At 40.0% G+C, this 22,895-nt stretch overlaps 2 protein-coding genes across 2 annotated transcripts in view; both read left to right on the top strand.

The window, feature by feature from the left end:
• Positions 1-4,736: 4,736 nt before the first annotated feature.
• Positions 4,737-22,511, top strand: LOC148727013 (scavenger receptor cysteine-rich domain-containing protein DMBT1-like). Its single transcript, XM_088726420.1, has 4 exons — positions 4,737-4,758; positions 9,898-10,209; positions 10,641-11,009; positions 22,129-22,511. The coding sequence occupies exons 1-4, from the start codon at positions 4,737-4,739 to the stop codon at positions 22,509-22,511; spliced, it is 1,086 nt and encodes a 361-aa protein (XP_088582546.1).
• The window catches only part of LOC111334286 (proto-oncogene tyrosine-protein kinase receptor Ret-like), a 30,805-nt gene continuing 18,014 nt past the window's right edge, over positions 10,105-22,895 (top strand). The window contains exons 1-3 of the mRNA XM_088727267.1: positions 10,105-10,209; positions 10,689-11,009; positions 22,129-22,440. The gene's annotated coding sequence lies outside the window, so the exon portion shown is untranslated. The remainder of the gene's footprint in view (positions 10,210-10,688; positions 11,010-22,128; positions 22,441-22,895) is intronic.

Below are 22,895 nucleotides of genomic sequence, written 5' to 3'. Positions count from 1 at the left end.
TCAGCCATGCGTCTGAACTGGTCTCAAACAATTTCCCGAAGGCATAAATATTGATAGAAGGTACAGATTTAATTAACCATCAGCAAAACTTGTGAAAACAACGAGTTATTTGGTTCAATTAACTACGCAAAAGCTATTTGCACATAAACAGACTATTCTTTATATATAGCTCTTTGGCATACAAAGCTTTGCTTTCATGTCCAAATTGAGCACTCTAACTAGGATGAGTCATTGCTCTGCAATTGCGCATGCTCGCTAGTGTACTCTAGTTTGAGCACTCTGGCATGGCTTAGACGATACCACAAAGGTTGGATCGTTTGGGGTGACCATATTGGTTCTCCTCCATCCTAGCATTAGCACTGCACTGATGAGGCCCAGAAGGCCGAAACAGTACTGTCTGCAGTTAGATATAGCTCTTTGGCATACAAAGCTTTGCTTTCATGTCCAAATTGAGCACTCTAACTAGGATGAGTCATTGCTCTGCAATTGCGCATGCTCGCTAGTGTACTCTAGTTTGAGCACTCTGGCATGGCTTAGACGATACCACAAAGGTTGGATCGTTTGGGGTGACCATATTGGTTCTCCTCCATCCTAGCATTAGCACTGCACTGATGAGGCCCAGAAGGCCGAAACAGTACTGTCTGCAGTTAGTTATATATATATATATATATTTATCCACCTGACGAGAGAGGACTTTTAACCCTTTCGAAACAGATCTGTAGTACCAAGTTTTAATTTTTATTTTCCTAAATAATTGTATATATAATTGTATATATGCTCTTTGGCATACAAAGCTTTGCTTTCATGTCCAAATTGAGCACTCTATCTAGGATGAGTCATTGCCGTTGCAATTGCGCATGCTCGCTCGTTTACTCTAGTTTGAGCACTCTGGCATGGCTTAGACGATACCACAAAGGTTGGGTCGTTTGGGGTGACCGTCTCGGTTCTCCCCCATCCTAGCATTAGCACTGCACTGATGAGGCCCAGAAGGCCGAAACAGTACTGTCTGCAGTTAGTTATATATATATATATATATATACATGTGAGGAAGTAGCCGATACCGTTGAATAGTGCTGAATACACGTGTGCAGAGCTTAATACAGTAGGAAGCGATTAAATAAGACGACACAGGGTTTCTGTTACTATGTATACAGATTTAATCTGTATATATATATATAATTTATATATGTATAATTTTTTTTGTTTTTTAATGACCCTCACGTCTTGCATGACCTGTAACACGAATATAACAACGAGTTCTTGACTTCAATTGATACAGAACAACAAGTAGGTAACAGTACAAATTAGAAATTGAAATTTCGAAACCATGCCAGTAAGCTCAGGTTAGTGCCACGAAAAAACTAGCAGAGCAGGCGTTCTTATGGAGTTTGGGCGAAAGTTAAGACTGTGGGCTTTCTGTTTTATTTTCCAGACCGCGCGTAAAATGGAGCGAGGCGAACAATTAGAAGGTGGGGGGAGGGGGAGAGGAGAGAAGGGAACGCCTGCCAGCAGCACTTGAAAATTTGAAAAACGCCCCCTAATTAGATATGCACGAGTAACGATAAAGCGCAAACAATTGGCCAATCAGGTGGCGCGACGGAAGTGGATTTTCACTTCCGTTGCTTGTCAAAATTTGTTGTTATTCGAAGGGAAATCACATGTGTCAAAATTTGTGTTCACATGTCGCCGAACGAGAATTGTCGATTTTGCGGCTGTAGTTTTAAAGTTAAATGCGGCTCATACTTGTCATCAGAAAATTTATTTAGAGCATCATAGACAAGTGATGCTAATGGAGTAATTTTATCAGACGTGTGTGTTGGAATTGGCATCGAACTCATTCAAAACAACGAACAGTTATCCGATCGCTGTTGCAATCCGTGTGCTAGGAAAGTCAGAAACTTGGGACAGCTGCATGCATTCATCCTTAAGAACGCAAATGGCCAATGCAAAAATCCAGAAAAGCCCAAAAGTGCAAATAAGTGGCAATTAGATACGCCAAACAAATCTTGCCCGGCATGGAGGAAGAATAAAGCCGCTCGTATGTGCAAACCACCTACACCGAAATCAAGAAAATGCTTAAATATGAGCGAGAATATCGATCCAGCTTCATCGAAGAGAAACATACCGAAAGACTTGTTGCTTTTAAGCCAATTTCTTGGGCCTCGACAACCTGGTCGTCAACGATGCTTTTCAGAGGGCAAACGACAACCAAGCAACAGTGTGTCTTCGTGAGAAGCTGCATGACTCGCACACCAAATCTAAAAATAATGCTTTTACCCAAGCCTGTAGGTAAGACCGCCGACACATCTTTATTTCTGGAAAGTTGACGTATAGCATCTTGCTGTTCTTGTTTTAAAACAAAGTTTTCTAAGACATCAAAAATAGCTAAAGAATCGTTCAACGCAAGATCTATCCCTTCTTCGCTAAACGCCACATTGGACTGATACACAACAAACTGACGTCACATTCTGCTGTCAATAAAAAATACTGGACCAATTAGAATCGCCCGTTCGTGAGCGAACGGGTTATTCAAATTTTCAAGTACTGCTGGCAGGCGTTCCCTTCTCTCCTCTCCCCTTCCCCCCACCTTCTAATTGTTCGCCTCGCACCATTTTACGCGCGGTCTGGAAAATAAAACAGAAAGCCCAAAGTCCTAATTTTCGCCCAAACTCCACAAGAACGCATGCTCTGCAGGCTATGAAAACTCTGGGCCAGCAAATTGCAACAGAAGAAACAAAGAAAGGTATATAAACATGCCAAGTGCAGAAATTTCCGAAACTATAACATGAGCAGAGATGAAAAACATTGAAAGGAAAACGGGGTAGACTGGCAGAGTTTTTGAAGGTTTTCACGCTTCGAGATTATCACAAGCTTAAGTACGGTAATAAAATTCAAATACAGGCTGCACTCATTAAGTATACTTTCGTGTTCAAAAACAAAACAAAACAGGTATGATGACAGTCTGCTGAACTGAACTATTTCAGCTTGTGATCTATTTCAGTTTACGAACTATTTCAATTTAGGAACTATTTCAGTTTTGATAGTTTCACATTTTGACATATTTAGTCTTACTTTACCAATTAAGAAAAGAGGTCACTAAAAATCAGACAAATCTCACAGATCACCGGCAACAGTCAAAAAATCGAGTTGGCTCATATTCTAGTATTAGGTAGGCCTATCCTTGGGTTTCACCCACGTGACCAATACCTTAGCAACGGTTAATATCCGCCATCTTGGTGTCCCTCGAGCGTAAACAAACCGTATCTAACGAAGAGTTCATGTGAGAAAGAAGGGATGGTTTTATGCATTATTGTTGGCTGTTCGAGCAAAAGTGGAAAGCATAAAGACTAAGGATTTTTTCGTATAATAATTTAATAATTTTATTATCTCTATAGCGCAAAATTCATTATATATACGAAGTAATGCGCTATACCTAAGATCATCACAAATCAAGGGGAAGAACAGGAGGAACTAGAAGTTGTTGTATGGTTCGAGGCTTGCGGCTGTTGTAGATCTTCGATTTTTTGGTCGAGTTTTTCTTTGAGCTTCTTTGCCGATGAGAAATCGATGTCTTTAGCCCTCGCATACGGCACTTCATTGACCTATGTCGGCAAAATCCATGAGCATTTTACCTAAGTGCAAGTAAGCTTGGGGTGTCACGAAAACTCACACCCCGAAAACTCAGACCTCAGACCTCAGACCCCGAAAACTCAGACTCCTCGAAAATTCAAGAGATAAACTCGACTCATGATCACTCCTGGTAATCCCGCGTGTATTTTGACCTTTTGGCCGCAAGTTGCACGTTTCGCAAAATCGTCTGATGGTTGAGTATTAAAACATTTTAGAGTGACACAAGACTTCATTTAGCTTAGATTTACCTCCATTTTTCCCGTTAATTTTGAACTTTTCATTCACAGTTAACGGGATCAAATGCGCTCGCTCCAACATCAAAGTATTAAAATGTGGCGTGATTTTGACGAGCCGAAAGGGACGTTTGTTTACCTTTTTGTACTTCGTTGCACAGATCCTTGTTGTCGCTCTGTTAAAATTCTTAAATATTTCGCGATAATAATGGATACAAACAGAGACTCGGCCCACCAGTCCCAAAACGAAGACAATTTTGCGACCCTTGGGCTAGAGTTCTTAAATGAGGCAGAAAGAGAAAAACAACGCGAAAGAAGACTCGGCATCAGCGCCGTCACGATTCGCTTCACTGAAGAATCACTCTTGATATTGTTGTCCGTCTTTCGCGTCGGATTTGTTGCATTGTTCCACCGGTTATATTATAAAAAAAATTGGTTCATGCTTTATGCTATGCACTATCGAATTATGGAGCACTTCGAAAGCTTGGAGAACACTTCGAGGGACCTGAGTTTTCGGTGTCTGAGTTTTCGTGACACCCAGCGAGCTTGCCATGAATTCTAGTAGTTGCCTCAAACATAAATAAAACACTTGCGATATGTGAGCATGACTCAGCCAGTCCAGCTTTGCATCCCAAGCAATGGGCTGACAAAATAGTCCCATCGTTTTCGGAAATGACCCAAATGTTCACTAAAGGATCATTCATATGCTGTGAATGCCAAACTCGTGCTCTCACGGCATACTTGCCGGCGATTACTTTGCCTACAACTGAGGTTACAAATCCCGACACCATTTGATTAAACGCCTCTAGACTCTAGAACGCCTTGAACTGCTTCTTGGTGTAGAAGCTGGTCTCAAGAACGAGGTAACTCAGCATGTCCGACGCTTCCAAAGGAGGTAAGCATTTTGGACTGAACTTCTCGGCTGGTATGCTTGCAGGGTCAACCCCAATGACCGAGATCTTTTGCAAACATCTTTCCTTCCAACTCTCTAAGCTTTCGGCATACTCAGAGAGCACTGGGATACCTTAAGATGAATGCCGGATACTTTTATCGCTTTTTTCTGTCTGGATATTCATGTAGTTGGCGAAATAATACGGCGATAAGAGAGAGGGCTTCCCCATAGAAATCGACTAATTATTCATAAATTTGACACCCGAGGGACACCAACATGGCGGACACTAACTTCAGCAAAGCTTGTGACGTCACCTGAAACCCAACCATAGGTAAGACAAACCAAAACATATGTAGTTTGTTGAAAATTTCTTTTGTTTTCGAGAAAATTGATAAAACTTAATTTACGCATAATTAGCGTCATTCGAAGGTCGAATTTAGCCCATTTATGGAGGCCTGGTTTGTACTTGTAAAAACAGTGAAAACTTATTTATTCTAAAGACTTTTAGAACAATGTATTCCCTATGTTTTTACCAAAAAAGTATAATCGCTATTTAAATTTGAAATAAAATACGGATATTTCTATTCACTTACTTATGTGCCGTGTGAAAAGTAGGGTAGCTTCAAAAAATTATTTTTTTATGTGCTAAGTGAAATAAACGTTCAATATTTGAAATATGAGAAGCAGAGATTAGTTATTTTTCTAGGGTTTTTGTGCTGCTATGCATACGAGGGCTTTAAATTAATATTCATAGAGATTTGGCTCTTCGGCGAAGTCGGCGACATAAAAGAAAAGACCGACTTTGTTTATCATTTCCAGTTTGTGAGCCTTAGTGATAATAATGAAATGCTTGAATGATATAAATTACTTCTTTAAAGTACTTGCCATATGATAGAAGGTTTTTTTGTTTTCTCCGAAAGCATTTCTTTTTGTAGAAATGAGTAGACATGATTGTCACTGCGTGACTTTTGTGTCACGCAATTATTATGTACCGTCTGAAAAGTAGGGTAGAGGGGGAGAAAGAGAAAGTTGAAAGTGTCTAGTAAAGAATTTGTTTCCGTTTAATTTTCCTGTTTTTACTTAACAGCGTAAATTAGCTCTTAACCTTCAAAAATCTGCCCTCACATCGACAATTAACCCGAATTAGTTTCTGTTATCCCAATAATTACCAAAGAAGATAAACTGCATTAGTGTCTAGCTTATCACTGTTCCACCACCAGGGACAAGTAATTATAATCACTCCATCGCAGATATTTGTCTCAAAGATAACACATCCTTGATTTTACTACGTAATTTAAGAGCGCGTCCACGAGAAAACCGGGCAGAACCGAGCAGGGGCGAAGATGCTCTAATCACCGATTTGGTGCAAACTTAGCACAAATGCTGAGCATAATGAGTTAACAAACGTGTGAAAATAATAGGTCAAAATATTTAGAGATATAGGGTTTAGGGATTTAGGATTCAGGATTTAGAGATACAGGGAGATATAGGGTCCCCCTGGGAAACCCACATTTCCTCTTTTTTTTCCATAATTAATTGACTAACTTTGCATTGCGGATCATGTATCTTTTAAGGTACCCCGACCCATAGATCGGTCGATATATCGGTCGAAAGTCGGTCGATACTCGACCGATGTATCGGTCGACACCCGGTCGACACTTGGCTGCTAGTAGGTTGCAACTCGGTCGATAGTCGGTCGATAATCGGTGGATATTCGACTATCGACCGAGTCTAGACCGAGTGGCGGCCAACTATCACCCGACGTATCGGTCGAGTATCGACCGACTTTCGACCTATATATCGACCGATACATCGGTCGAGGTACCGTTAAAGATACCTGCTCCTGTATTAATGCTGAGACAAATCGAAAAGCCATCTGCAAATTCGATAAACTAGGTTGTGTTCTATATCTTTGAGAACATCGAACTGTTTTACCTTTTTAATTTCATTTCTTCCCCTACCTCAAACTAAGGGAAGCGTACCCCTTAACATTACATTAATGAATTGATCATTTGGATATTTAACCCGCCAGTCGTTTCAAGAATGCAATAATGAATTGATCATTTGATTATTGAACCCGCTAGTCGTTTCATGAATGCAATAATGGATTGATTATTTCAATATTAAGCCCGATAGCCGTATCCGTTTTGAAAAGGCGCAGATCATTGTTCAAATCAGAAGTCCATTTTTTTTTTATCGCGCTATTTGATTTGAGCCATGTCGATATCAACAAGGTCGTCCCACTCCGGATCATACCGCTGCAGTGATACAATAGTGTGCGCCAAGGAGTCGGAGAATGTCTGTAGACGTGTTTGAAAAACGCGTTCGACTAACGAGACTCTATCATTTTCATCACTGTTGACAGTACATACTTTTTTTAATCCTCTAAAGTCCAATAAGATTGTTCTATTTGACGAGGAATCCTGAAAATGAATAAACTGCACTGTAAAAACACTGCGAAAACAGTCGATCGCAAACATTTACGAAATAAAAAAGTCTTGCGATGGCTTCGCCCGTAAACTATTTTTTCGACCATAAATACACACAAGAATTTCTACAAGTTCGTCAAGATGTAAATAGGCGAAAAAAGCTCTCGATAACATTCCCTTTACAACATTTACAAGAAGCTCTACACAACACTCGAACTCTCCTTTCCCGCCATGTCTGACGCCATGTTGAAATGGCTTCGATCTATCATTACGTGTTCGCATAATCCAATCAGAAATGGACTTCTGATTTGAACAATGATCCGCACCTTTTCAAAACGAATACAGCTATCGGCTTCAATATCCAAATAACTAAGCCATTATTGCATTCTTGAAACGGTTAGCGGGTTCCATGTTCAAATGTTCAATTCGTTATTGCGCTCCTGAAACGATAAGCGGGTTTAATATTCAAATAATCAAATCCCTAATGTAAATCTTGAGGGGTACGCTTCACTTAGTTTGACTATAATGGCTGGTGCCTGGGATATTAGCGTATACGGGAGGGTCGGTGTCGCAAAATCTTGCCCTCGACGAAATTTACTCCGCACTTTCTGACAATGTCGCTGAGTCTGACGCTCCCAAAATCTTGAAATGCATGCTGACGTTCCTGGTACACAATTTATCTTATCAACGGGCACCTGATTGACAACCCACAGTCAGAGTCAATTGCTTTGCCAACTGTGTTAAGTATTTTGAAATTTTCAGACTTAAAGGAGTTCGGCGAAACTTAATCTCTGCCCTACTTGAATCCCTAAGAAAAGTAGAAGCGTCTCCGCCCGATGGAGGATTTTTTCTATATTTTGATGTCAACATTAGGGGATTGTCGGTTATTATTTGTAACCTTTAAGAGCGGCTCTACTTCTGTCTGATACTTACCACGACATTCTTTGACCCCCTCCCCTTCTTCACCCTACCTTAATAATTCGCACCTTTGCGATAGAGCAATTTCTAAGGTACATCTCTACGAAAAGCAGAATATGACAGTAGACAGCATGAGATTACATATCAAATGTAAGCAGAAAACCTCGGGTAAAAGATGTAAAAAACTTCTATGTACGTGTCAGTTTTTTAAACATTTTCCTATTTCTTGTGCTGAGAGGAGACCAAGAAACTATCGGTATTTTAGGTTTTTCGATGAACCATGCCAGCAACTAACTCAAGGGTAAAAAATGAAAATTCAAATATTTTGGCTGCAAATTTTTGTTACATTTTAAACTTTAAAGACGAGAAACACAAAGCAATATTTGACGCTCAAACTGAATGTCAAAGTTGACCGCTGAAAATATTGCAGGCACGATGTGATCAAAGATGGCGGATTGTCCTTTTGATTTACATCAGCTTTCAAGGTACGAAATAAACTTTTTACCATCAAAACATGTCATTTAGGTCGATAAGTATCACGCAGTGAAATACAAATAATTTTTATCGATCTTTCCGAGAGCTCTCACCGCGTTCAATATTTCAACAAGGCTCATATAGGAATAACGATTAGTTGTGGTTGGTCATCGGAGATATTGGGCCTTGAAATATCTTAATTTTTGGACTTTGTAAAAACCAGAAAAAGTCGTCTTTACATAAGGAGGAGGAAGAAATTAAATGAAAAAGTTAAAAGAGTTTAATGTTCTTGAATTCTGATAGATAGATACTGCGAAGGATCGTGCACATATACGATACTGCGAAGGATCGTGCACATATACATAATCCAGTGTGTTGAAATTGCAGATGGATTTTCGGTTTGTCACAGCAGCAATAGAAAGTTAGCTAATCAATTATGCAAAAAAAGCAAGAAATGGAATTTTTTTCAAGAGGGGACCCTATAACTCCCAGGGAATCAATGTTTTGTCCTGTTATTTTCACAAATTTGTTAACTCATGATACTTAGCATTTGGGCCAAGTTTGAGCCAAATCGGTGCTTTGAGCATTATTGCCCCCAGCTCGGTTTTCTCGTGGACATACTCTTAAAACTCTAAAATATTCTTGATAAACCCTTACCAAAAATATTTTACAGGCTTTATTTTGTTATTTGAGAGAAAAGGAACCTATTTCATGGGCTTTAGCGGGGGCAGAACAATGAGGGCTCCTTGAATGGTTGCTGCTTTTATAGACGTTTCCTCTTCAAGTGGAATATGTGACAAAATGCAGTTCGCTTACTACTAATTGGACGCTTGATAGGGTAAAGTTTAGGGTAACTATTAGAAAACAAAAGAATGGAAATGGAAATGACGCTGTTTGAAAGAAATTGAAATGGAAATGACAATGTTTGCAGTAAATCGACGCGAAAACAAGTTTAAGCGCAGCCTTGCGTAGTACGCGTTTTGAAGTCTCCGGATCCAGTTTTTTTCTATTCCATCAGTCCAACCTGGTCGAGAACAATTGTAACCATAAGTTGTTTAGCTAAGTCCTACAATATGAGATTGAATTCCGCAATGATGCTCTCTAAAATGCCTCTCTCCCTCTATACCATTTTCACCTTTTTTTCTGTGATTGAACAAAAATAATTGGAGGGACGAGGCATTTTAGAGAGATGCAGTAAGTTTCATATTTTAAAATGTGAAATTAAAATTTCTAAATACTTCCTTAAAAGTGGCTGAATAAAAGTTGTGTGTCGACAAGTTTTGTCGGGAACTTTGTCTAACCTTCATTATCACGACTGCAGTTCGATTGGTGGGCCTCACCAATTCGCAATCTTTTGGTCGTGTTGAAGTGCTTTACAATGGTACATGGGGAACCATTTGTGACGACTATTGGGACTTACGAGACGCTGATGTAGTTTGTGGCCAGCTTGGATACGATGGAGCCTCATCAGCACCTGGTGGTGCAGCATTTGGACGAGGAACTGGTCAGATATGGCTGAATGACGTGCAATGTGTGGGAAATGAGACCTCAATATCACAGTGTGGTCACAGAGGATGGGGAGTTGAAAACTGTGAGCATTATGAGGACGCTGGTGTGGTGTGCAAACCTAAAGGTAGAGTAACGATACGAATACCCTTTATTGTTATCTTTACCAAGAATGAAAATATAGGTAATCAGAATATAAGGGGGCCATTGCGTATTCGACAGTACTACAATTAACTTTTCTCGCATGGAGTATGAGTAGCTCTTAACTGTCGGGGAATAATAGACATTGGAGTAGTGTTTCGATCTGCAGGTAAGGTGACGATACCCCTACAGTTGACATAATTTACAATAACCAAAGTTTACTTCTTTCTCTCATCTTTTAAGTATTTCAAACGTCATGATGCTAACAGTACGAATTAGAGTAAACCAAAGTGTTTATTGTGCCTTCTCTAAAATAACATTTCCAGTGTTGTTCAGTTCCTATTCTCTTTGCAGTCAGTTGAACGATCTGGTCAAATGTAGTAGAAATTATGAAGTTTATGTTACCTTTTGGCTCAGCATCAAGACATTTCATTCGACGAACGTTCACCATGTATATATTCACAGTGATACTAGTTCGTTTGGTGAGCCTCACCAACTCGCTGTCTTCTGGTCGTGTTGAAGTGTCGTACAATGGTATATGGGGAACCATTTGTGACGACTATTGGGACTTACAGGATGGTGATGTAGTTTGTCGCCAGCTTGGATACGATGGGGCCTCATCAGCACCTGGTAATGCAGCATTTGGACGAGGAACTGGTCAGATATGGCTGGATGACGTGCAATGTGTGGGAAACGAGACATCAATATCACAGTGTGATCACAGAGGATGGGGACTTGAAAACTGTAGGCATAATGAGGACGCTGGTGTGGTGTGCCGACCCAAAGGTAGAGTAACAGTACCAGCCCTTTATATTACCATAACTGCCAAGCATGATATTAGAGCTAATCAGAATATGAGAAGGCCTTTGATATTCAACATTATTATATGGCTGTGTCTCACAAGGACTGGGAACTACCGAATTCACGAATTTGATCGGCTGAAATCAATATCTAGATTTTACCATCTAGACCGGCATCTGAACCGGTCTAGAAAAAAAAGGAACAAAGAATATAAAAAAATTGGCATATAAGACGCAGCCATAATAGGTCGGTCTGTATGGGAGAATCTTGACCTCGGTCGCTGGTACAGACCGAACGCAGTGAGGTCTGTACTGGCGATCTCGGTCAAGATTCTCCCATACAGACCTCCCGCTCGGTTAATAAGAACTAACTATTACAATTGAACTTTCCATGCCGCGATCTTATTCTCACCAAAGATACTAGGGGAGGCTATTTCCTGGTTCTTTTAAGCATTTGACTAAAGCCCTTAATAACAGGCCTATATTTTGTTCAGATGATTGATTTTGGGAATGAACATTGCTAAAGGATATGTCGTATGCACTTAGTAGGCGCATGTAGCTTGAAATATGTTGATCACTAGGGTTAGTACTAGGTTATGGCAAAAAGTAAACTGGAAGTATCTCTGAAAGCTTAAGGCTTATTGGTAAACTAAGAAAACACTCATGAATCGTGACATATTCACATTGTAACTTAGCTTTAGCGACACGGTTTTAATACATCTAGGCTTTTCACAGTTTATGAAGAGAAAACAACAGTTTTGCACTATATTGGTATGTAAGTGAAAAAGTTGCTGTACTTTTCCTGGTCTTTCTTTTGAAAAATCTCTTCTTTTGGACTTTCTCCTCATTATGGCAAAGCTTGAAACTTCAAAACCTATGAAAAGCAATTTAAATTTGGCACCTAGTTCTTCCAAGAATCAACGGACGCTTCGAGAGGAATTTACATTTTGCGTTTTGTTTTGGCGTGCATTCATTGTTAGCATGCTTACTGCAAAATAATAGTTTTATACTAGCGGTATATTAATTACTACCGGTGCCAGAACGTTAGCATATGAACCTTCCCTCTCACGATTTACAGCGTTCAACAACGCATTGAAAAAGAGCTGACGCTCTTGTCAAAATCGGCCAGGACGGCCTATTTACCATCATAAAGTTCTGAGTGATAGCCGTTGATGGTAGCCCTTGGCAAGGCATTATGTATAGCAATTATTCATAAGACGTAATTTAGACCCTTGCCCCTCGCTACTCATCTGTAAATGGCATGCTTACACTCCTTGGTACTAAACTACTTAACAACTCGAAATTAAGACCTAACTATATATGGAACCCAAAAACGCTGATCTCTTGCTGCACTACACGAGTCACTTTGATGATAGATATTAATGCTGCTGGCCAACAATTAAGTTTATTTGTTGAATTGTCTTTGTAACAAGTCAGAATCGAAGTCGCCCATTAGGAGAATATTCTTTGGTTGTAACCATGTCTAGCTTATCATACCTTGAAATGTTCCAAATTAAAGAACGAAGAGTCATTGGTGGGTCTGAAGATGGCGCCGATATGAAAATATTCTAATCACACAGTAGCCTGCAGTGTAGGCGTCTTATTTTAGGGCGAGTTAAGATTATAAACTCGTGATCGTTTATCCGAACTTCATGTTTGATTTGGAATCAGAGTGGACGGTAGGGTAGGGGGCGGAGCAAAAGCGAAATATTTACTCCCCCACCCGCCCTTCTCCTTATTTTTGACTGACACTCACCCCCATGGTAAAAATCACTTTCTCTCCCCAGCCCTCCGCTGCCATTAAAAGCTAAGGTGGCGGCCATTTTTCGCTCAAAAAATTTACCGAGCACTCGTTCGCCCACCCCCGCTACACAGTAGCCTGCAGTGCGGGCGTCTTATAGTAGGGCGAGTTAAGACTAAAAGCTTGTGATCGTTCATCCGAACGTCATGTCTGATTTGGAGTCAGAGTGGTCTGTAACCAGAGAATTCAATTTCAATGGGGAAATATCGACCGTCGCCTTCATAGGCGGAAAAAGAGAAAAGTTACGGAGTTGGAAAGTTTTTCCGAACGCCATATGTACTGCCTTAAAGTTCCGAGAAGAAGACTTCTACAATACCTTTAAAGATAGTTCAGGGGCTTGTCAGCTCGTCAGCTCATCAGCTGGTAGCCTTCAAAGTGCTATTTAATAGTAATAATAACAACGGTTCATTCACAGTATATCCACATAAAAGATGTGGCCCTTCATCTGTGAAGGCCTACGTTACTAATATTTAATATTGAAACTAAATTACAATGACTGACTAAATTGTAATAAAAACTATACATGAAAGTAAATATGTAGAATATATTGGTTGGTGGTGGTGGTTGTTTCTATATCTTTACAAGGAAGACAAAGCGCGCGCCTTTAAGAACGGCTTGCAGAGCCTGCAGTATTCTTTAAAATCTGTGCAATTCCTTATATTTGCTGGCAATTCGTTAAAGACCATGGCTGCTGAATGCTGAAAGGTGCCTTGCACAAATGGAACATAAAGCCTTGGAGCAACACTGGAACAGAGATGCCTGACGGGTTTAACGACTTGCAAAACCAGAAGGAAACGGGCAAGTTCCTCTGCCAAGCCTCCAGACCCAATTATGGACTCTTGCAATGTTCGCATAGCTCAGCTTCTCCATTGAAGCAACCCTAGCAACCCTAGTTAAGGACTGCCTACGTTCTATTCGAAGGTGAATAGCACGTTGTTGGGACTGGGTAGGATGCATCAATCTTCGACCGTCAACCCATTATGTTTAATGCAGGAGATCGTACTTTCTTTTAAGATGGGACCGGGCTCTGAATCAAAAACCAAACTAACCAACAAATCGCAGGCGAAAGGACTAAATCGGCGTTCGTGGTTTTGGAGCAGTGATTATTAATTGTTCTTTCTGGACACGATTATCGTGTTGCTGTATTAAGATTAAGTTTTCGGTCGCCTCATGTACCACATAGCCAGCAATGTAGGCTGAGTCGTTTCTGAAGGCAAGCCCTAAACACACTGATTCCAAGCAGCATCCTCCAGATAAGGGCCAATTTTACACGTCTGTACATAAATCTGGAATAAATATATACGTCTGGAATAAATCAAAACGAGTAAATTTTGCAAAGGCTAAACAATCTGAACGAATCTGCATCTCTGTCGCGACTAGCCGATCTAAAGTACTCTTTCTCTATTAGGTATATGGCAGGCGCTACGATGGAAGATGGTCTATGACAGGTGCCATGATGGCAGCCACGAATTTCGCTCTCCGCAATTTGTGTCTAAGTCTGCCGCTGTGTTCCGATTTTTTAAGTTTATTTCACCATGTCGGTACTGCTAAGGAACGTGCTTTACAGCCAGCCTTGGGGTTACATTTTATTTTCCGCAGAGATTTTCCGAGTTACACTGAACCCAAGTCGACCGATCGTTAGCTGGAACAAACGCGGCTTCGTGTGCCTCTTCCTGCCTTCCTCTGATCTAACTATCTTTGTTGGCAGTGAAAGAAATCCTGGTCCTTGTTGTTCTTTGTTAAATCACACGGCTCATTTTACTACAAGCTCTTACAATGTTCGTGGACTTGACCTGAGACATCAAAAGCATTATCAACCTTCTTGCATATCTTACGAGAGGAACCGGCTACTGTCTCTTCGTCATTGGAGTAAGCACTACTGTTCGCCTGCATTTCTGGGGAAGTTAAAAGCTATGGATCTTTTAAGATACCGTGGGAAGCGTGCTGGAAGGTCGAATAAACAAAAATCAACGGGAAATGGTTTTAGGATTCCTGTGATTTGTTCTGGTCGTGCTGTTACCATGTTTCACTAAATATTCAAAATGCCACTTCAACGTTACAAATATGTGAATCTCGCCCTTTAGGTATGAATGTGAACAACTTAATTTGTATTCGTCTGGGTCCATTGTGTTGTAAGTTATCGAGCGTTGTTCCTTTGGATTTTTTCCTTTTGAATTCTAGATCTATTTGTAACAAGTCTCGGCTGATAAGTGAATTCAAAGCTGATCACAATATCGACCTCTTTGCCCTGTCAGAGACGTGGCTTCGCGATGATGACTCTGATTTACATTATATCCGTGACATTTCTCCAGACGGATATGTTTTCCAACATGTCCCTCGATTACATACTATTGGTGGTGGGGTTGGCATTGCTCTCAAGAATAATATCAAGGCCAAAATTCAACCACATGAGTCCTATTGCTATTTTTGAACATCTTGAGCTGGAACTCAGGGCTACGAAGTGTTTTGTCCGTTTAATTGTCTTGTACCGTCCTCCTTCATCCGACGTGTCACTGTTTTTTGATGTGTTTGCCGGCTATCTTGCCCATATAGTAAGGGCATCAGGCTATTTGCTGGTTGTTGGTGACCAACTTTCATGTTGATTCTCTAAATAATGCTGGTCGGCGATTTACCGCCCTTCTTCATTCATTTAACCTTCGCCAGCATGCAAATGATTCTACGCATAAGAATGGCCATACTATTGACCTCGTTAACACTGGATTATTCTTTCATCAAGAATCTCTTAGTCTTTGATCCTGCACTTCCTGATCGTTTTATGATCCGGTGTAATCTGGATTTTGTAAACCTGTTGCTCAAGATAGAATGTTATCTTTTCGACGTTTACGTGCCGTTGACATGGATAAGTCTTCCTCTGATCTGGAAGACTCCACGCTAATTATATCACCTCTAAATTATGACCTTTCATTAGCTATTCATCAATTATACTCCACTCTTCAATCTATAATCGACAATAATGCCCCAATCATTAGTTATTCGTTTACTATTTGCCCTTATGCGCCATGGTTTACGGATGAAATTAAAGTTGCAAAGAGAAAGAGAAGAAAACTGGAAAGACGATGGCGCGTGCATAACACCGAAGCTAATCATCTATGGTACACCGAACATTGTCGTGAGGTGAATGACTTGATTCATAGTGCAAAAGAGAACCACTTTTCATCTATAATTGAAAGCAACCAAGGAGACTAGAAAATATTATTTCAAGCAGTTAATAATTTGTTATGAGGAAACCGATAGTGCGTTATTCTTCTGTGGGTTCTGATATGGCTATAGCCGAAAAGTTCAAATCATTCTTTATTGACAAGATACGACGTATACGCGACAGTTTACCTGTTCATAGTCTGACTGGATTTCCGAATGTCCCTTACTTGGATAACTCTGCGACTCAATCCCGGCCCTGTGAATTTTCGACTTTTCAACGTGTTTCTACCGACCTTATAGCTAACTTTATTAAATCCTCCAGAGTGAAATCTTGTGCTCTCCATCCACTACCAGTTTCTGTGCTAACTAAATGTTTACCAATGTTGCTGCCAGTTATAACTGATATTGTAAATTGGCCTTTAGATGAGACTCTTATACCAAACTCACTCAAAACTGCCTTGGTTATTCCATTGTTAAAGAAGACTAATTTAGATACTGAAGAATTAAGAATTTTCGTTCTGTTTCTAACCCTCCGTTCGTCTCTAAATTGATTGACAAATCAGTTGCGTTACAACTTGTGCAGTATGTTGATGACGACAACCTTGATGAGAAATTAAAATCTGCTTACAAGAAATTGCATAGCCCTGAGACTACCCTTCTGAGAGTTCATGACGGCATCTTAAGTACTGTGGATCGTGGTTGTACTGTTATTATTACTGCTCGATCTATCTCCGGCATTTGATGCGGTCGACCATGGTTTATTACACAACAGACCTAATACTTGTTTTGGTATCAAAGGCAAGGTTCTTGCTTGGTTTAAGTCTTATCTCACAGACCGAAGTTAATTTGTTAGCATAAATGGATCAAATTCCTCTCACTATGATCTCATGTTTGGAGTTCCCCAGGGATCTGTTGTAGGTCCGATTTTGTATTTATTGCATACGTCTCCTCTCGGCGACATTTTAAGAAGATATGATATGAACTTCCATTTCTATACGGATGACTGCCAGATTTATTTTTCGCTTGACTCGATTTGATCAGTTACTTTTACGAGAATCGAAGCCTGCTTACAAGATATTGGAACTTGGATGTCATTGAACTAACTTAAACTTAACGGTGATAAGACTGAGCTTTTGGTCATCGGATGGGGCAATCTTTCTGCTTCTCAGCTTCCTTCTTTTACAGCGATTGATGGATCTGTTATACAACCTTCGCACTCTGCTAGGAACACAGGAGTAATCTTTGAAAATAAGTTAAATACGGAACGTCAAGTTTCTGCTATATGTAAATCTGCATTTTTTCACATACAATATTTCTCGGATTAGAGAATTTTTGTCAGTTAATAGTGCTATGGTGTTAGTACACGCCTTCGTTACTTGCAGATTAGACAACTGTAATTCTCTGTTATATGGTCTTCCGAAACATTCCGTTCATAGATTGCAATTAGCACAGAATTGCGCGGCACGGCTGATCTTATGTGGTTACAAGCATGATCACGTTACTCCCTTACTGAGGGGACGGCACTGGCTCCCCGTGGAGCAGAGGATTATTTTTAAAATCTTATTTTTTATTTTTAAAGCTTTAAATAATTTATGCCCTAGTTATATCAATGACTTGTTAGAAACTTATAAGCCTACTAGGTCTTTACGATCATCGAGTAGGAACTTGTTATTGATTCCTCGCTCCAAGTTGAAATCTTATGGCGATCGCGCCTTTTCTGTCTCTGGACCTAAGCTTTGGAATGACATTCCTGAAACCATAAAATATAGTGAGAATCTTAACGCTTTTAAGCGTAATCTTAAAACTTATCTTTTAAGCGTTATTTTAATGACTGATTATGTTTGATTATTACTTTTACTTTTTAGCTTGATTGTGAAGCGCTTTTTGGATAGGGCACTATATAAATTGTCATTTATTATTATTATTGTTATTATCATTATTATTATCATTATCATTATTATTACTAGCGGAAATCATTACACGAAGGCCACCAGGCTTCTAATCTCCTCCGTCTTTCTTACGAACTCTTGTAGAAGATGCCTCACGAGTTGTGTTGAGGGCGTCCGGTTCATATTTTTCAATACTTTGGTCATAGCTGTTTTAGAAGCCCAAGAATTTTAGACTTCTAGCCAGTTAATTGTTTACAAAAATGCTACATCTCCTCGAGAGAATGACAGCTTAATAAGGTCGAGCTCGTCCCCTAATAAACCACAACCTTTCATTCCTGTTGCCCCATATGACGATCAACAACCGTCATCTCTTCACGATAATAAGAGGGATTTGATCAAGTAATCAAGTAATCACATGCAAATATCAAGGTCAAACTTTCGCTTAAATTTCGACGTGTCGGTAACATAATATGTTTAAACACTCTTTCTAGTGAATGCATCAATATGCAGCGCCTTTTAATAAAGTCAAAGTAAAACGCCCTCCTTGCACCCTGGAGGAACAGGACTTAGAAGCGAGAGCTGTAGGCAGAAAGGGAAAGGCTACGACTCGAGGCGCAAAATACCAACAGTAATGATTTAAGGGAGACTTTTCGAGTGGTGGGCAATAAGATTAAATTTTATATTAACAAAACAGAGCAAGTTTTCTTTGCCAATGCGCTTTCTCCTAGAAAAGACTGAAGGGGGTGTGGAACAAGTAATTCATCACATTTTCATCCAATCTCTAAGCCCCTTCAAGAAGATCCAGATATACTTAATAAGTTCTTTATTACGACCAATGAAAAAATATTGGGAACTGAGCCAGAGAAAATGTCGTACCTATTTCAGCTTGTCCATTCCTTGTAGGTGCAGGTATGCACCAACGGATTCCCTCGTCACCTGATACCTCATCCAGCCTAGATCAAATGCCAGTCAAATCTGAGAGGTTGCCAAAAGAATACCACAGGTAGAGTACAGCTGTAACAATACCAGGACTTTTTATTACCATATTTACCACGAGTGGAAATAAAGCTAATCAAAATATGAGAAAGCCGTTGCATATTCGTTATTATTATCCAAGTACAATCCGTAGAATACAAATAACACCATAGACGAGTACAAATATCATGCGGTATTTGTACTCCAGAGATCCGGTTAGACAGGTTTTCTCGCATCGCGCAAGTAAAGAAATGGACTGAAGTTAGGAAAAAAAACAATGGCGAACAATTTGAATCATATTTCTGACGACGAAGAGTCGGAGTGGCCGGCAAATATAGATCCAGATTTTTTAGATATATCGAACGAATAAAAAGAACTAAACGACCAGGAAATTTCTTCATTCATTGAAGAAAAAAGAAATAGCAACACGACAACGCGCCAAATATTCCGTTCCGCTTCGCATACTTCTGTCACGCACTCCCCGCAAATAAATATCTGCGAAATTCTCCCGCACTGAAATAAAAATTTAGCGTGCTGGATAATAAATAACTTATTAGACGTTTTCTTTTGTAGTATCGCTGAGTATTTTTACTCGTTATTTGTATTTTGATTCGCCCTACGGGATCGTCAAAATACGGCACAACTCGTAAAAATACTCAGCGATACTACACAACAAAACGTCTAATAAGATATACGTATTACCTGATTAACCTTCTATCATGGAGGATGGAAAGCCCATAACTGTAGGAACAATGAAGATGCTTGAATAGTTTGTCGACCTGCAAGTGAGGCGACGATACTCGTACAGCATACGGAATTTAAAACAAACGGACTTTTACATCCTTTTCTCATTTGTTCATTTTTCCAACCGCTTGATGTTGTCAAAGCGAATTCAAATAAACCAAATTTTTATCATACCTTTTCAGAACTGATAATATTTTCAGTGTCGTTCAGCGCCTATTTTCTTTACAGTCCGTCGAACGATCTGAGTAGACAGTGGAGGTATGCATATGACGTGATCATGGGGATGTGTGCTATGTCACACTGTTCACTTGCGCTATTTGCTACATCAAAAGGCAAGCCTTCGACAGTTCAAACGTGTCAAAAGTCAGTTTACTTTTGAAGCTATGAAAGAATCAGGTACTCTTAAAGAGCTTAGAAATCTTTAACGAAAGAAAGCGTCTGAGCTGGAGGATCTTCCCCCGGATTGCTTATAGACGCCGCTCTTGTTTTGACTAAACCTTTGACATTTATCATCAGTTTATCTTTTGAAACTGGGATTGTACCTGGTGAGTGGAAGGTGGCAAAGGTGATCCCCCTCCATAAATCTGGGTCTCTGACTGACATCGACAATTAAAGGCCTACCTCAGTTCTCCCTGCTTTATCAAAGATCGTGGAGAAAATAGTCTACAAGCATTTCATCGGTTATCCAGAGCGTCAAAGTGTACTTTTTGTGTACCAGTTTGGTTTCCGTCGAGACCTCTCAATTGAACCAGCTGTTACTTACTTCACTGATCTTATCGGAACGGAGGCCGATAGTGGAATGGCAACGGGAGCAGATTTTATAGACTTTACAAAGATCTTTGATACCATCAGTCATTCTGTTTTATTAAGTACACTGTCCTGTTATGGTGTACATAATATGGAACTACAATGGTGTATTGACTACTTATTCCTTCGCAAGCAGACAATTCACTTTAATGTTGTGTTTTCTGAACCAAATTAAATTAATACTGGGTTCCAGAAGGTAGTATTCTCGGGCCTCTCCTTTTCCTCATCTTCTTTTATGATGTACGTAGTCCACTTCGGCATTGTAAAATTGTCACTTACGTTGATGATACGGGATTTGTATATCCTCAAGTGATGTCGATGTGGTGCAAAGCAACCTCTGCCAGGACTTATAAAATCTCCCTTACTACTTTCGTGATAATAAACTTATCTTTAATCTAAAGAAGGGGAAATCTGAGGTGAAGCTGTTAGTTTGATACTAGTAAACAGCACATCTACACGTTGTAAGTACCTTGGCGTGCATCTGGACCTGACACACTTCCATAAAATGTACAAGAAGGCAACAGGAGGAGTTAGCCTCTTACGGCGCATCCGTTCCAGCGTTGATACCTTCAGCGCCCAAAGAATTTGCCAATCAATGATTATTCCAATATTTACGTATTGCGGGTATAATAGTCTTGGATCGTCGGAGTCCCGCAAATGCATTATCCGCTCCATTGAGACTAGAAGCATCCAAATTATTTCCCCTAAATGCAGTCCCCAGAACACTGATCTTCGACTTTTAACAATTGACAAATTCTCACAGAAGAGAACGCTCTGTTTTGTATTTGACTACTTTAATGAAAACGTATGTTTCACGTTTAGGGACTACTTCGAACGATTACATCATTATAATTCTTGTCTCAGGCTCTCCATTAATAACATCCAAGATGGAGCTGATCTGATTTATGATTTATTTAGCTTCGCCAACCGGCAGGGACACCGCAACAGCTTGCGCCGATTACTGCGAGCCCAATAAACCCACCCATCCCACCCCAGGGGAGGACATCCATCACACAGTAATCTCGTGTGTGGGAAATTAATGTCTCCTACCCCAACCCTGCAGGAGACGAGACCTCCATTTATTTGTCCCTATCCGAGAATACTAGAATATCTAACCATTTCTTGATGTTATAGAAAGGTAGCAAATTCTTCTCAATTATTTTAAGACCCCGAGTGGTGGTCCGGCCGGGGCTCGAACCCTCGACTCCCGCACAACAGTCCAGCGCTCTATCCATTGACCCTCGGTAGCTTTGTTGATCGAGGTCAACAAAGCTACCGAGGATCAAATGGGATTTTGCGCGCCGTAGCTTTTTTCTTTTTGGGTGCCTCGATTTTTAATTCATTGTCTTCATGTTGAAGGAACATTAACTCTAGAGTTTTATTTAGGAAAGCCCTGGAAGATTATTACATGTGATTTCTATTGCATCTACGGTAGCAGTTTTTACCTTAGTGTCGTTTTGTGTTACATCTTCTATTATATATATATTTTAATAATTTCTTATTTCCTGGGTTTTAAATTGTTAATCAGCAGGACCTCGTTGATAACAGCACTTTTATATTGAACGATTATCCTGGATAAATATTTCGATTATTGTTTTTTCGATTATTAAATTCGATGAGAACTACGAGGTTTATGCTAGTTTTTGCTTCACCATAAAAGCGTTTCATTAGACGAACGCTCTCCACGAACATCTAGCTAAACTCTATCTATATATTCACATTTACAACAGTACGTTTGGTGAGCCCTAACAATTCGCCGTTTTCTGGTCGTGTTGAAGTGTTTTACCAGGGTATCTGGGGAACCATTTGTGACTACTCATGGGACTTAAAGGACGCTGATGTCGTTTGTCGCCAGCTTGGATACGAAGGAGCTTTATTAGCACCTGGTAATGCAGCATTTGGACGAGGAACTGGTCAGATATGGCTTGATGAAGTGCGTTGTATAAGTGATGAGAAATCAATATCACAGTGCGATCACAGTGAATGGGGAGTTGAGAACTGTTTGCATAATGAAGATGCTGGTGTGATTTGCCGACCTGAAGGTAGAGTAACGATACGAGTACTTTTTGTCATCATCTTTACCAAGAATGTAGAGCTAATCAGAATGCGATAAAGCTGTTGCATATTCGATAAAAAACACTGTGACTTTCAATACCGCGATTTAGGTCCTACCAAAGATAGAACCAATGCCATTTCCTGATTGTTCTATGGTTTTGACTATAGTCTTAAATGACAGACTTAACTTGTCTTCAGGGTGATTTATTTTGGAAATGAACGTTATAAGAGCCAACATCGTATACATATAGACGGTATTTCATACACATTGAAATTGAGAGTGGGCGCATTTAGCTTGAAAGGTGTTGATCCCCGGGGTCAATACTGAGCTACGGCAAAGTGTACCCTGGAGTATCCCTAATGGCCTAACGCTTATTGGTAAACTGAGAAAATACGTATGACTCGTGGAATATTCACATTACACCTTTGTTACACGATGTAA

Source organism: Stylophora pistillata, chromosome 7 (assembly GCF_964205215.1).
Source record: "Stylophora pistillata chromosome 7, jaStyPist1.2, whole genome shotgun sequence".
Classification (NCBI taxonomy): domain Eukaryota; kingdom Metazoa; phylum Cnidaria; class Anthozoa; order Scleractinia; family Pocilloporidae; genus Stylophora; species Stylophora pistillata.
This window is presented reverse-complemented; position numbering and strand designations above follow the sequence as displayed.

Coding starts and splice junctions, on each gene's coding strand:
- LOC148727013 (XM_088726420.1), top strand. CDS start 4,737: ATGTCCGACGCTTCCAAAGGAG. Junction 4,759..9,897: donor GTCCGACGCTTCCAAAGGAG/GTAAGCATTTTG, acceptor TCACGACTGCAG/TTCGATTGGTGGGCCTCACC. Junction 11,010..22,128: donor TGTGGTGTGCCGACCCAAAG/GTAGAGTAACAG, acceptor CATTTACAACAG/TACGTTTGGTGAGCCCTAAC.